The 17,068-nt window shown below is 37.3% G+C and overlaps 1 protein-coding gene across 7 annotated transcripts in view; it reads left to right on the top strand.

Moving 5' to 3' along the window:
* LOC108708905 (F-box-like/WD repeat-containing protein TBL1X) overlaps positions 1–17,068 on the top strand; it is a 275,459-nt gene that overhangs the window by 151,300 nt on the left and 107,091 nt on the right. For all 7 annotated transcript variants that reach the window (XM_041583786.1, XM_041583779.1, XM_041583784.1 and 4 more), the window contains one exon: positions 2,286–2,393. In XM_041583786.1, the coding sequence (XP_041439720.1) occupies positions 2,336–2,393 (58 nt within the window). In that variant the 5' untranslated portion in view covers positions 2,286–2,335. The remainder of the gene's footprint in view (positions 1–2,285; positions 2,394–17,068) is intronic.

The raw sequence follows: 17,068 nt of genomic DNA, 5'->3' as shown, positions 1-17,068 counted from the left end.
AACATTGCTATTGTTAAGTGTTTTCATGCTCCTCTGCAGTTTCTTCCACTTGTGCATTATTAATTAGATGAAGTGCTAATGATAAGATGCTTTAACGACCCTGGTTCTGGCTGTTATTAAACACTTTTTAGCAGGGATTTGTGAGGTACACTGCCACACTGAATTTTAAAAAAAGAGAACTTGTTTGTTTTAGTGTTTATTATTCAATTTATTTCCCTTTTGTTAGCTATCTGTACATAAAGACACCAGAATAAGATCACAATGGCCTGACAAAAGTATAATGAGGGCTGGCAAATACAAAAAAAACCAACATCTGAAATAATTTGCAAATGATCTTAATAAGATACGGCACATTAAAAAATTATCAGTGCTGTTCTCAGAGCTGTAGGATATAGCATGAAGCTGTGATCATGGGGTGGCATCTTATATCAGACTATAAAAGCAAGGGTGAAGTCTACAGCTTGAGAATGGGATTAGACTTAGCCCCATCAGCATGCGGCTAGAAAATGAGCAGAAAAATAATATAAAATCATAACTCTGATATTAGTCTACTGGGTTTTCCTAACAACACAGATAACTATGATTAATCTTAACAATTTGGGTTTACACACGCAGCATTTTAATCCTTAAAGGAAAAAGTGGTGATCAAAACCCCAATCATAGTGCCTGTGGCCAACAGAAGCAAGAACAGATTTAATATATCAATAGAACCTGGGTGTCCTAGTTTTCTAGTGAGACTCAGAGACACATTGATTAAAGGTCAAATTTCAAATTCATATGAGTTTTTAAAAACTACCCTAAACTCCCATAAATTCGAAATTCAACCATTTCGATATATGCATATGCAAATTAGGTATGGGGAGGGAAATTACTTTTTGTCACAAAACAAGGAAATAAAAATGTTTTCCCCTTCCACCACTAATTTGCATATGCAAATTAGGATCCGGTTCAGTATTCGGCCGAATCTTTAGCGAAGGATTCGTAGGTTCAGCCGAATCCAAAATAGTGGATTTGGTGCATCCCTAGTAATAATAACAGTGTGGAATAAAAGATAATTTTTAATATCTTTAATTCAATGTAAATGAAACCTAAATTTGTGACATAGGTATGAGCTCCAAAATACCTGTTGTCCATTAAAATCTGAATGACTGCATTGCCTTGTTCCTGATGATCATTAGCATAAATCTATATTCATGGCAAAACACAACTGCTTTTTTAGTATTTAAATATTACTTTGTAGTCTTGAAACATAAAGACCAAAATATCCTAAAGTTCTAGGTCCCAATCATACCAGATAACAGATCCCTTACCCATAATAGAGCATACCAAGAACTTGACAGAAAGCCTGTCCATTATATAGGTATGTGATCGATTATCCGGAAACATGTTATCCAGAAAACTCAGAAATTTGGAGAGGCCACCTCCGAGACTCCATTTATCCAAATAATCCAATTTGATTTCCCCTTTTTCTGTAATAATAAAACAGCACCTTGTACTTGAGCCCAACTAGGATAGAATTAATCATTATTGGCAGCAAAATCAGTGTATTGGGTTTATTCAATGTTTACATGTTTTCTAGTAAATTTAAAGGGGAACTCCACAAAAACATAACTTAAGCTTTTTAAAAAGTAAACACAATTTCAAGTAACTTTGCCATATACATCAGTTAAAAAAAATGCAAACTTTTCATGATTTGTAATGGTTTGCAACAGTTCCCTAAGGCTAGCCCCCTGTTCTCCTTCTGATCTCTCTGACTACTTTGCTGAGCTGGCTGACTACTGTTACTTTGTATCAGCAGCCAGCTGTCCTCAGCCTGCATCCTTTCAAACCCCACAATTCCCTGCACACGTGAATTCAATAAGGAACAAAACACAGTGCTATACACTGTGGGTTATGTAGTTCCTGCATGCTGTCTGTAAGCTGTGGAGAAGTTGTTATGTAACTTCAGTGTTTTAGTCCCTTCTTCACTGCCAGGATTTCAAATGACGCAGAAAGAAAAGCACCATTAAACAGCTGGATTTCAGCATAGAAAATGGCATTTAATCATATTTTTTGAAGAAACCGATAACGGTGATGGGTATATTAGGTTTCTGTGTTATGTTTGGTTTGGAAGGCGGAGTTCCCCTTCAAGGAAATATCTGTCATCTGGAAAACTCCAGGTTTTCGAGCATTCTGGATATCAGGTCCAATACCTGTCCTGTGCAGCAATCCAAAACCAATGTAATTTGCAGCTCAATTTAGAACTATAATGTATTTTTTAAAATGTTATTTATTTTCTTTCACAGGGTGGAGCTCTTGCTTCTTACTGACCTCATTATTTTGAGGTGGGGCTAAGATGAGCATAACTAGTGACGAAGTTAATTTCTTGGTGTATCGCTATCTCCAGGAATCAGGTAAATAATGCTGTTTTAAATCATTTGTAATACCACATAGACCTCTATAGAGAGAATGACCATGAATCTCTCTTACGGTTATTTTGGAGTTTTGCAGAAGGCTATGGAAGTAGCTGGCATATCAATTTTCAGATACACCTTCATGTTCTTTAATTTTGCTTATGGGTCAGACACTGTACTAGGACATCAGATTATTTTTACTCAGTGTTTCATGAAATACACTCAGGGACTATAAAATAGCTTTTGCTTTGTCTAGTATTATTGTGCCGTTCATTTATTGGGAAAGGTATTAGGCCACTGGCTGTTATTTTATTCACACATTTCATATACATTAGGATACTAATAATTTGGTATTTTGGTACATATAACAGGAATATGCATGCATCCAAATCACCTTTACAATAAGACAAGTGACAAATTGATTTAGCAAACTATGTCAGGCTGAGAGTATTTTTGTTATTACTTTATTGACTTTTATTATATTTAATGGCAATGACATGTTTTAGTGTGATTTTTTTTAACCTGCTGAAATAATTTACTATTTATGCAAAAGAAATTCAAGAAAGCACAGGAGTGTGAACAAAGAACAATTTCTGGAACATTACAAATAGGCGTCAACTGTGAAACAGTGGGAGGCTGAGAAATAACAATTCAAATATTGTTGTATTGTTGTTCTTACTACTCAGTTTGAACCGAGTCCTAGAAGTACAAACTGCATTGTTCTAGTGTCTTCTGTGTGTAGTGCACAAGCAAAGTCCTACTTTAACGGTTGATATAAAGCTGCTTTTATAGAATATGATTAGCTCAGTCTTTGGTTTTATGTTTTGTCTTATTAGAAAGAAATATTTGTACAATGGTTCTATTGTAGGCTTGAGAAATATGCTCCTAAATTTTCAATGTCCTCTAATAGGAAGTTCACAACTTTCTTCGGACTGTACTGTACATAGAAAAGCCTGCTTCACCTTAACATATTGTAAATATCGAGCTGAGCTACTTTAAACTAGTCATTATATAGTGTAATTATGGCCACCTTTGTGTCAGTGACCCCAGGAAAGATGCAGTCACCCACTATTAGCATGTTCTGGATACTACCTGTGACATCTATGTGGCTCTCATTGCTGGTCCACTGACTGCCCTTCTTTTACTGCAATTGCTTTCCTATAATGAGCAGGTAATCATATGTGTGTGTAGGGTTCTCCAGTTCTATCCGCATGCTTATATATCTAGTGCAGAGCGAGAGCACTTGGAAAAAACAAGGAACAAAGCTAATTTGATTACACCACATACATCTTTGTTCGGTTGGCTACACTGAAAGTTTTTTAAGACACCAGGTCAATGAGGCACAGAAAGTTATAGACATCAAACCAATTTGTCCCCAACTTAAAAATCAGTGGTATAGCTAGCAGTTTCAAAAAATATCTCTATTGCACACATTGAATAAAAATTTTGCACCAGTCTCAACCACCATCAGGTCTTCTTTTCAGGGTCCCCATTTTAACGCCTCCTTTGAAGGGAAGGTAACTTCATGGGCAAAATATTCAATATTAGTTGTTCAATCTTAAAATATCACTTGCTGCATTTGAAACAAGGTCAGGACTAAGAGCTTTCCTAAAAAATACACATCAGTATTTAAAAAAGTTATTGGGAGTGGCCATGTTGACAGTCTGGTTTGTATCTGTTTTTCAAATGGACATTAATAAACAACTGATAAAAGAGCTTTCCTAAAAAATACACATCAGTATTTAAAAAAGTTATTGGGAGTGGCCATGTTAACAGTCTGTTTTGTATCTGTTATTCAAATGGACATTAATAAACAACTGATAAAAATAGGGTTTAAAATAAATCTAAAATATACTTTTTAATATAAGATGCATAAAAGAAGAAATAATTCTGAATTTTATTGTTTCTAAATTTTATGTACATAGTTGCATTATGTATTCCCCAATAAGGGGTGCATGTTGATATGTATCACTTTTCTGACATCTCAAATGATGGGCTCTGTATTAACTATAAAAAATATGCATGGGCTCACTTATAAACACATCTGGGCAGTTACCAAATGCAACAAATCAGATTTTTTATGTTATTGTTGGCTGTCTGATGAAGCTGATCGCTGATTAGTTGTTGTGGGTTACAAGCCAGGAGCAAATTTAACCAGTGTTTATAAATGAGCTCCAATACAAATACCAGAATGTCTAGAACTATCATATGATGTCTGGGTGATAAAATCAAAGTTAGTAATAACAAGAAATATATTTAGTAATACAAGATATAGCTACTGTACAAATGTATGGCACATGGTCAGAATACCTGTATTCCTGCACATTAAAGGGATGCCTTTGTATACCCTTGTGGGCTTATCTATGTTCGGCAGAGGCTGTGCAGAATATAAGGGCAGAATTTGTCAGCAAAGATCATTCATCAAGCAGCAATATAATTTCCATTCAGACATCAAATTCGGGGTCATTAAGCTTGTAGTTCCTCTTAATCATGGACTGATGAGACTGCTACACCTCAAGAGGTATGAAATTGTATATATGTATACACAGTGGATAGTAATATTGTAGGCTGTTTCTCTTGTATTGGGGTATATTTATTTTCGTTCACTATTTTTTACATGCATATTTCTTTGAGTTTATGGAGTTTTCATGGTTAGCCTCATGCATGTTTATAATTTAGGATTGCTTATGTGGATTTTTTTGGTAACCCACTTGAATATTTAGTTTCACTGAACTTGTACAAATAATTAAAACCATCAAAAATATGCACATTTTGCAGAATATTAATGTTCCTTAAAAAGTTTACTACTTTAATCTTTAATTTTTTTTTATTTTAAGACCAGCTTAAAGGTGGTTATTTTTGCATCCAAACAAACATTAATATGAAAATATTTTATGACATACACGATGCATTGGTACATTGCACACTTTATTTGTCCATTGTGGATGTCTCTACGAATTTGTGATTTCATATCAAATAAACCTATGTAATGAAAACTGTTCGCAAAAATCTAAATTATTGTTCTTATTTTTTCATATTTTTTTCTTCAAATCTGCTAAATACTGTCTTCGTGAAACATCTCAACCGAGATCTATATAGACTATAAGTGGTTGAACTAGAAAGGAAATAGAAAATACAATATTCTGATAAAGGTGCGATTTTAACATATGTCAACCCTACAGCTATTGATGCCTTTTAATAAGCTGGGTAATTACTGTCAATGTCAGTGTGTTAACCAGCCAAGCTATTACTTGTATTAGGGTTTAGCTGTATATCAATAAGGGAATACAGTCTTATTTAATGTTTATTGGCAAGCTAATTCAATGGTCCATTAACTCTGTCTCTCTGTCTTGACAATATCTTCCAATGTTTATTTCAATAGATATAGTTAAATTGGTACTTATTTATTTAAATGTCAATAACTGCTTTACAAATGCTTTTGGATGCTTTTAGGTTTCAAAGCATGTACATTTAGTTTGCATTGAGCCACATCCCTCCCACTGCTTATTACGTGCCCTATCAACCACAATCCCCTAACCCTCACTTCATTAAATATACCCTCTCTTGCCCCAGTCCCTCACTCCTTACATTATACCACCTCAACTCAGTATTCTTCATGGTCAGTCCCCTTCTGCTCATGTCCATTCACCTTTCAGTTCCCATCCCTTACTTCTTAACACTAATCTACAGTTCATCTCCCCTTCTCCATGGCCTATCCATCTTTCATCCAACCTTATACTTCTTTAAGTTAGTCATGCAATCTCCTTCTGCTCATATACATTTGCCTTTCAATCGATCTCCTCTTTTTGCATGTCTCACCCATCTCCCATCTTTTAACCTTATACTTCTATACATTAGTTATTCCTCTGCTCATATTTATTTCCTCCCAGTCCCCATCCCCTATTTTGTAACCCTTATCTATAGTCCATCTCTGCTTTCCCCATGTCTCACCCATCTCCCATATTTTAGCCTTATACTTCTTTAAGTCATTTTAATCAAATCAAAATAGGTTTATTGGCAAAAATACAGCATTAAAGATAGCCATTGCACACTGTTCATGCAGGAATACAATGGGAAGGCGCCACCATTTGTGCACATTCTCATTGAACATTCTGGCCAATGATTTGGTGATTGCCAATGATTGCACTGGTAAAAGAACATGATCACTGACTAAATGACTTAATTGGGCTGTCTGATGTGATTATTTGGCTATATCTTTATCAGCTTGAAGAACTTTATCAGCATGTAGCTCACCCTTAGGTGTGCTTTAGGGACAGGATGGGTACCAGAAACTCATTATTCAGCAAGTCCAGTTGCTTTATAATTATTTATATTAGATATACCATGACCTGGATGAATGAAAATCGTCATAGTCATATTATCCAGAAAGCTCTGAATTACAGAAAAAAACATCTCCCCTACACTCCATTTTAATCAAACAATTCAAATTTGTAAAAATAATTTCCTTGTTCTCTGTAATAATTAAACAGCCTTTTACTTGATCCCGGATAAGATATAATTATTCATTATTGAAGGTTAAACAACCTATTGGGGTTCTTTAATGTTTTATGATTGTATATCTGACTTAAAGTATGGAGATCCAAATTACAGAAAGATTCCTTATCTGGAAAACCTCAGGTCCCAAGCATTCTGGATAATAGGTCCCCAATGTACATCACTGCATACAAAAGCACTTTGACATAATTATAGAAAAAAGATCCAACTAGACTCCATTTAAATCAAATAATTACAATTTTCATGAAATGATATACCTTTTCTCGGTAATAATAAAACACTACTTTGTATTGGTCCCAACTAAAAAGTAATTAATCCTTTTTGTAAGCACAACAATCTTATTAGATTTATTCATGTTTAAATTATTTTTTGTTTAGTAGACATAAGGTATGAAGATCCAAATTAAAGAAGGACTCCTTATCAGGTCCCAAGTATTCTGGATAACAGGTCCCATACATGTTTATTAATTTTATTGTCTATTTTTGAGTAATAGTTTTTTTTTTATTATTGTATTGTGTAAGGTTCAGTGTACACTCTCTGTTATTACACAGTGCTGCAGAATATGTTGGCACTTTAAAATTACTTGGAATTAATAATAATAAACTGGTGATGGATGAGTTTAATTGATACAAAAAGATCATTTTTACAACAGTTTCATACAACAATTTCAAAAAGTTTTATACACTGTGCATCAGTGCATCTTATTAGTTAAAGTTTTCTGCAAACACGGTAGCATATTACAACATCGCTGTGCATGCTATCCTCTTGTCTTCAAGCCAGATGTGTTCCTTTAGGCATATGAACATAACCATATGCTCCGGCCACACACCTCTTTAATCTTTGCATTCAGCCCAGCTCTTCTGTTTTTGGATAGGGGCATGATTTATTGCTGTTTAGTAAGAGACAATCTGAAGTCTGCACAGATTTCTCTGTGTTTATTCTGATTTTGTTATTGCAGCATGCAGAATTGCTTAGTAAGTATATTACAACTTTTTTTGTTTAGATTAGTACACATTTGGAATGCTGCATGTAACTATTTTATCAACATACTGTAATAGTGCACTTGGGCTTTTTTAGTGATGAAGCTCTTAAATTTGTGCATTTTAACCATGTCTTTACATGTAACCACTCTATAAAGGTAAAACTACAATATACAGTATATATAATACAGTTGTACATAAAGATGTTAAATGATTTCCTTTTGAATTACCCACCCATAGCTGTATATAGACTTTGGGTATATTGATTAAAGTGGACCAAGATGCAAAGTATAAAACACAGATACAAAGCATATTTGTATTCACAATGCACCATGCTTTTATCCACAATCCACCATGCCTCTACTTTTTTGCATCTAATGCTGCCTGTTGCAACTCTCCTAGTGTGAGATGCACATGTAGGGACCCATAGGTTTAGTATGTTCCTATGGTTTTAAATCCTTACACTTCCTTATGTCAGATGCCAATGTATCTAATTAATTTATTTACATATTTCAGGCATTGGCCTACTGGCCTATGGCCACTTCCTCCTACACTATACCCCCTAAACAAGGTAGGCCTTTATAAAAATATATTGCATAAAACAGCTCATGTGTAAAACTCTTCTTTAATATGCCACTTAATTTGATATAAACTGTTGCTTAAGTATTCATTTTGGGGGTAGTTAGTTTTCTTTCAACATAGTATCCTGTGAATGAGACCAGCCAGTGACAGGTTAGATCATTTAATAGTACTCATTATGAGAGTAAGATAAGAGAGGTGAAATAGCACAAGCAGCTTGCGTTCCTACAAGGATTGTGGTAGGGGGTAGCTCTCCCCTAGGCACTGAGTCTATGGAATTGGACTTAGATTATCTCCCTGATCATTTCCACTGTATGGGATCTGGACCACGCCTGGGCATTCCATCCTGGAATTGTACATTAAACTACCCTAACTGCTTCCACATGGTGCCACATTTTGCTGTTTCTACCTAACTGTCCTGGCATTTTAACATCTTTCCTGCCATTGTTTCTGTGGATTTCTGAGTATACCCTGTGGATCATTTGTCTTGGACAAATGCATTTGTTCTGTTTTATTTCTGTTAGAACCTCCTGGCGTCCTTATTATTTTATTTTATTAACTCAGTAGACTATGTGAGTTGTAGTACAACTACACCATTCCTTCAAACCTTCCACATAGCAAAGGCCCGAGCCTTGGGTGTTACAGTAAAGTGTATACCTTACGCTACTGAGTAGCTGGACATTAACCTTTATTGATCCAATATACAGTAGCCCAAAATAGTGTTGCACACAGATATGTTCTTGACTGTGATTGCTATGTTTTCAGGCGCAACCTACTAAGGTCTGACATGGGCAGCTCATGCACATCAACATGCATGCTGGTTAGTATGCATAAGAGGCAACTAGATAATTGCAATTGATGCCTACTCATGGCTCACTGTGCATGTGCTAGTTGGGCCAACAAATATGCAACTGGCACGAATCAAACTAAGCAATGATGCCCTAAGGTGCAGAATTTTAAACCCCTATGTGAAAGAATGCTAAAAGGCTCCCCTTAGTGCTACTGCACTGGCAACAGGAATACCCATACATGAGTCCCATATTGCAGTCACATTAGATGATTCTTACTTCTCTTCCAGCCTACTTTGAGCTTTCACTAGATCATTGCAATTGATGCCTACTCATGGCTCACTGTGCATGTGCTAGATGGGCCAACAAATATGCAACTGGCACAAGTTAAACTAAGCAATGATGCCCTAAGGTGCAGAATTTTAAACCCCTATGTGAAAGAATGCTAAAAGGCTCCCCTTAGTGCTACTGCACTGGCAACAGGAATACCCATACATGAGTCCCATATTGCAGTCACATTAGATGATTCTTACTTCTCTTCCAGCCCACTTTGAGATCACTGCAGCACTTCATATCATCCTGTTTGTGTGTCTTTAAGCCCTCATCCTGTACGCTCTACGGGACAGGTATCTCCTTCTTCTTGTCTCTTTAACACTTTGCTCTTACATACCTCTAAACATTTTGAAAATAAAAAGAGGGACAAAAAAGTTGGCGCATGTAGCGCGGCAAAAATTTTTTTGACCACGCTCACTTTTGTGGCCCCACCTAATTACCATGTTCATTTCACAAAATTTGGCAGGTTATGAAAGTTTGAACATATTTCTGTGTTTTTTTTCCAGTTATTACAGTTTTGCTAATGAAGATGAATTGCCCTTCAAGCTGAGTCTAACATTTCCCAAGTGATCTTTTATCTTATATTGTTACAATTACTTATTTGCGTATCTTGAAATTGTTACAAAAGTATCTTATCTTCTGCTGTGGCTGTTCTTTGGCCAAAAGCCAATTAAGTTAGAAACTTTGTTTCTTTTTCTGGCTGTTCAGTGCAGAGAAAAATTGGCCTTGACAGTACAAACAAGGGACTGCAGGTTGAGCTGTCTAAAATCGGGACAGTAACTGTACTTTGATTTATATAATAATATAAATCAAAGTACAGCTAGGGGCACATTTACTTAGCTTGAGTGAAGTATTAGAAGGAAAAATACTTTGAATTTCAAAGTATTTTTTTGGCTACTTCGACCATCGAATTGGCTACTTCGACCTTCGACTACTACTTCGACCTTGAATCGAACGATTCAAACTAAAAATCGTTCGACTATTCGACCATTCGATAGTCGAAGTACTGTCTCTTTAAAAAAAACTTTGACCACCTACTGTACTTCGCCACCTAAAACCTACCGAGCACCAATGTTAGCCTATGTGGGAAGGTCCCCATAGGCTTTCTAGGCAATTTGGGATCAAAAGAAAATTGTTCGATCGATGGATTAAAATCCTTCGATCCAACGATTTTACTCGAAGAATCCTTCTACTTTGATATTCGAAGTCAAAGGATTTAACTTCGAGGGTCGAATATCGAGGGTTAATTAACCCTCCATATTCAACCAATAGTAAATGTGCCCCTCACTGTCCCAATTTTGGACACCTGTTTGTTCTATTAATTAACTGTCCTGCTGTACAGTGCATTGTCATATTTCTTACTAGGATTGCACTGAATCCCAAATCCTTTATGAAAGTTTACCAAACTGAATCTGACCCCTAATTTGCATATGTAAATTAGGGAAATGAGGGGGAAAGAGAAAACATTTTGAAACATTTTTTACTTCCTTGTTTGCGTGACAAATTCATGTGATTTTTTGGATTTGGTTTGGCCAGGCACTTGGATCTGGCTGAATCCAAATCCTGATGAAAAAGGCAAAATCCCAAACTGAAGCCTGGATTAGGTGCATCCCTATTTCGTACATATTCCTTCCAATTAATTTTCACTTTCATTTCACACATAAATTGCCAGGCACTTGATCTGATAAATTAGAGGACATAACATCTTTAAACACAGTCTCATTTCCAAATGTATACAAAGAGCATTTAAAACAGCTAGCTATGGGGGGCGGAGCTTGACGCCATGCTGTTTGGACGCAACTTCTGAGAGCTCTTCATCAACTGTCTCGGCATTTTGAGGGGTCTCATTACCTTTCTTAACCCTTTCCCTGCCAGCCATTTTGTCCTAGATGCGAACATCTACTGCCAAGCAGTTTTTAGATATTTTGCACTCTTTCACTTTAAGGGCCTTTCCTGGGACGGTCTTTTAGTTTACCCAGCAAAACAATATATTGTTTTTTTCAGGACAACCTGAACTTTCAAAATATGCAGGAATTTTGGTGTAATTCTACTTCTGTAAAAAAATATTGGCTTCTAAGTGTCCAATAAAATAAAAAAAATCATGTTTCACAAAGAACAATCACATATATCAGAAACATCATTTACTTTATGTATGAGAACACAGCCTATTTGGAAAGGTCTATGTCTCCTGAATGCGGCAATACCAAATATATATCGTTTTATGGAGATTTCTCACTTGTATAGATCAAAATCTACAAGCAGTACACAACCAAATTTCCAAAGCACCGCTCCCCAAACGGCATACGTCTGCTTTCAAGGCCAAACATTCCACTAACAGTAGGTTTACCCTAGAAAACTACCCATTATTAGAAAGAACAGATTCTGGTGAATCAAAAATGGGTAAATATATCGTTGTACTCCAAACTACCAAGTTGCAATTGTTTCCTAAAGTTATAATGTTTTATAGAAATTGGTGAATTTTTTGAAAAATTACCTCAAAGCTTCCAATCTACAGAATCATATCTCCCACAAATCATTAGGTATCAATGTAAAACACCCCAAATATAAAAGCCTGGGGTCCGCTGAACAATTTGATGCCCAATATATATAGGTGTACCCAAACATGTGGCATATAGGGGCCCTAAAATATAGACACCTCATTTGAGCTGTTCTGTAATTCCAGATACTGCAAAATCAACACATTTGCATCGTTTTGGGGGGGGGGGTAAAAGTAGAAAAAAGTAAGTTCACCCCAGAAAACCATATATTTTCGGAAAGTACACATTCCCACGAATCTAAATTGGGTATGCATGTCTTTGTACTCCAAAGTGCCAAGCCGCAAACCATTCCTAAATTTGGTGATTTTGGCGACATTTCCAAAAATCACCTCAAAATAGCTACCCTGCAGCATCATATTGCCCACATACTTTTAGGTATCAAGAGAAATCACCCCAAATATGAAAGCCTAGGGTCCTCTAAACAGTTTGATGCCCAATATGTATAGGTGTACCCAAGCACGTGGCATACAGGGGCCCCAAAAGGAAGACCCCCATATGGTCTGTCATTTCAGGTACTGCAAAATCAACACATTTACATTGTTTTGGGGGGGGGGCAAAAGTAGAAAAAAGTAAGTTCACCCCAGAAAACCATATATTTTTGGAAAGTACACATTCCCACGAATCTAAATTGGGTATGCATGTCTTTGTACTCCAAAGTGCCAAGCCGCAAACCATTCCTAAATTTGGTGATTTTGGCGACATTTCCAAAAATCACCTCAAAATAGCTACCCTGCAGCATCGTATTGCCACATACTTTTAGGTATCAAGAGAAATCACCCCAAATATGAAAGCCTAGGCTCCTCTGAACAGTTTGATGCCCAATATGTATAGGTGTACCCAAGCACGTGGCATACAGGGGCCCCAAAAGGATGACCCCCATATGGTCTGTCATTTCAGGTACTGCAAAATCAACACATTTACATTGTTTTGGGGGGGGGGGCAAAAGTAGAAAAAAGTAAGTTCACCCCAGAAAACCATATATTTTTGGAAAGTACACATTCCCACGAATCTAAATTGGGTATGCATGTCTTTGTACTCCAAAGTGCCAAGCCGCAAACCATTCCTAAATTTGGTGATTTTGGCGACATTTCCAAAAATCACCTCAAAATAGCTACCCTGCAGCATCGTATTGCCACATACTTTTAGGTATCAAGAGAAATCACCCCAAATATGAAAGCCTAGGCTACTCTGAACAGTTTGATGCCCAATATGTATAGGTGTACCCAAGCACGTGGCATACAGGGGCCCCAAAAGGAAGACCCCCATATGGTCTGTCATTTCAGGTACTGCAAAATCAACACATTTACATTGTTACATTTTTTGAAAAATTACCTCAAAGCTTCCAATCTACAGAATCATAACTCCCACAAATCGTTAGGTATCAATGTAAAACACCCCAAATATAAAAGCCTGGGGTCCGCTGAACAATTTGATGCCCAATATATATAGGTGTACCCAAACATGTGGCATATAGGGGCCCTAAAATGTAGACACCTCATTTGAGCTGTTCTGTAATTCCAGATACTGCAAAATCAACACATTTGCATCGTTTTGGGGGGGGGGGGGTAAAAGTAGAAAAAAGTAAGTTCACCCCAGAAAACCATATATTTTCGGAAAGTACACATTCCCACGAATCTAAATTGGGTATGCATGTCTTTGTACTCCAAAGTGCCAAGCCGCAAACCATTCCTAAATTTGGTGATTTTGGCGACATTTCCAAAAATCACCTCAAAATAGCTACCCTGCAGCATCATATTGCCCACATACTTTTAGGTACCAAGAGAAATCACCCCAAATATGAAAGCCTAGGGTCCTCTAAACAGTTTGATGCCCAATATGTATAGGTGTACCCAAGCACGTGGCATACAGGGGCCCCAAAAGGAAGACCCCCATATGGTCTGTCATTTCAGGTACTGCAAAATCAACACATTTACATTGTTTTGGGGGGGGGGGCAAAAGTAGAAAAAAGTAAGTTCACCCCAGAAAACCATATATTTTTGGAAAGTACACATTCCCACGAATCTAAATTGGGTATGCATGTCTTTGTACTCCAAAGTGCCAAGCCGCAAACCATTCCTAAATTTGGTGATTTTGGCGACATTTCCAAAAATCACCTCAAAATAGCTACCCTGCAGCATCGTATTGCCACATACTTTTAGGTATCAAGAGAAATCACCCCAAATATGAAAGCCTAGGCTACTCTGAACAGTTTGATGCCCAATATGTATAGGTGTACCCAAGCACGTGGCATACAGGGGCCCCAAAAGGAAGACCCCCATATGGTCTGTCATTTCAGGTACTGCAAAATCAACACATTTACATTGTTACATTTTTTGAAAAATTACCTCAAAGCTTCCAATCTACAGAATCATAACTCCCACAAATCGTTAGGTATCAATGTAAAACACCCCAAATATAAAAGCCTGGGGTCCGCTGAACAATTTGATGCCCAATATATATAGGTGTACCCAAACATGTGGCATATAGGGGCCCTAAAATGTAGACACCTCATTTGAGCTGTTCTGTAATTCCAGATACTGCAAAATCAACACATTTGCATCGTTTTGGGGGGGGGGTAAAAGTAGAAAAAAGTAAGTTCACCCCAGAAAACCATATATTTTCGGAAAGTACACATTCCCACGAATCTAAATTGGGTATGCATGTCTTTGTACTCCAAAGTGCCAAGCCGCAAACCATTCCTAAATTTGGTGATTTTGGCGACATTTCCAAAAATCACCTCAAAATAGCTACCCTGCAGCATCATATTGCCCACATACTTTTAGGTATCAAGAGAAATCACCCCAAATATGAAAGCCTAGGGTCCTCTAAACAGTTTGATGCCCAATATGTATAGGTGTACCCAAGCACGTGGCATACAGGGGCCCCAAAAGGAAGACCCCCATATGGTCTGTCATTTCAGGTACTGCAAAATCAACACATTTACATTGTTTTGGGGGTGGGGGCAAAAGTAGAAAAAAGTAAGTTCACCCCAGAAAACCATATATTTTTGGAAAGTACACATTCCCACGAATCTAAATTGGGTATGCATGTCTTTGTACTCCAAAGTGCCAAGCCGCAAACCATTCCTAAATTTGGTGATTTTGGCGACATTTCCAAAAATCACCTCAAAATAGCTACCCTGCAGCATCGTATTGCCACATACTTTTAGGTATCAAGAGAAATCACCCCAAATATGAAAGCCTAGGCTCCTCTGAACAGTTTGATGCCCAATATGTATAGGTGTACCCAAGCACGTGGCATACAGGGGCCCCAAAATGAAGACCCCCATATGGTCTGTCATTTCAGGTACTGCAAAATCAACACATTTACATTGTTTTGGGGGGGGGCAAAAGTAGAAAAAAGTAAGTTCACCCCAGAAAACCATATATTTTCGGAAAGTACACATTCCCACTAATCTAAATTGGGTATGCATGTCTTTGTACTCCAAAGTACCAAGCCGCAAACCATTCCTAAATTTGGTGATTTTGGCTACATTTCCAAAAACCACCTCAAAATGTCTACCCTGCAGCATCGTATTACCCACATACTTTTAGGTATCAAGAGAAATCACCCCAAATATGAAAGCCTAGGGTTCCCTGAACAGTTTGATGCCAAATATGTATAGGTGTACCTAAGCATGTGGCATATAAGGGCCCTAAAATTAAGACCCCCCCCCATATGGTCTGTCATTTCAGGTACTGCAAAATCAAGACATTTACATTGTTTTGTGGGGGGGGGGCAAAAGTAGAAAAGGGTAAGTTCACCCCAGAAAACCATATATTTTCGGAAAGTACACATTCCCACGAATCTAAATTGGGTATGCATGTCTTTGTACTCCAAAGTGCCAAGCCGCAAACCATTCCTAAATTTGGTGATTTTGGCGACATTTCCAAAAATCACCTCAAAATAGCTACCCTGCAGCATCGTATTGCCACATACTTTTAGGTATCAAGAGAAATCACCCCAAATATGAAAGCCTAGGCTCCTCTGAACAGTTTGATGCCCAATATGTATAGGTGTACCCAAGCACGTGGCATACAGGGGCCCCAAAAGGAAGACCCCCATATGGTCTGTCATTTCAGGTACTGCAAAATCAACACATTTACATTGTTACATTTTTTGAAAAATTACCTCAAAGCTTCCAATCTACAGAATCATATCTCCCACAAATCATTAGGTATCAATGTAAAACACCCCAAATATAAAAGCCTGGGGTCCGCTGAACAATTTGATGCCCAATATATATAGGTTTACCCAAACATGTGGCATATAGGGGCCCTAAAATGTAGACACCTCATTTGAGCTGTTCTGTAATTCCAGATACTGCAAAATCAACACATTTGCATCGTTTTGGGGGGGGGGGGGTAAAAGTAGAAAAAAGTAAGTTCACCCCAGAAAACCATATATTTTCGGAAAGTACACATTCCCACGAATCTAAATTGGGTATGCATGTCTTTGTACTCCAAAGTGCCAAGCCGCAAACCATTCCTAAATTTGGTGATTTTGGCGACATTTCCAAAAATCACCTCAAAATAGCTACCCTGCAGCATCATATTGCCCACATACTTTTAGGTATCAAGAGAAATCACCCCAAATATGAAAGCCTAGGGTCCTCTAAACAGTTTGATGCCCAATATGTATAGGTGTACCCAAGCACGTGGCATACAGGGGCCCCAAAAGGAAGACCCCCATATGGTCTGTCATTTCAGGTACTGCAAAATCAACACATTTACATTGTTTTGGGGGGGGGGCAAAAGTAGAAAAAAGTAAGTTCACCCCAGAAAACCATATATTTTCGGAAAGTACACATTCCCACTAATCTAAATTGGGTATGCATGTCTTTGTACTCCAAAGTACCAAGCCGCAAACCATTCCTAAATTTGGTGATTTTGGCGACATTTCCAAAAACCACCTCAAAATGT

Source organism: Xenopus laevis, chromosome 2S (assembly GCF_017654675.1).
Source record: "Xenopus laevis strain J_2021 chromosome 2S, Xenopus_laevis_v10.1, whole genome shotgun sequence".
Taxonomy (NCBI): Eukaryota; Metazoa; Chordata; class Amphibia; order Anura; family Pipidae; genus Xenopus; species Xenopus laevis.
The sequence above is the reverse complement of the archived record's forward strand: the minus strand, read 5'-3'. Positions and strand labels throughout refer to the sequence as shown.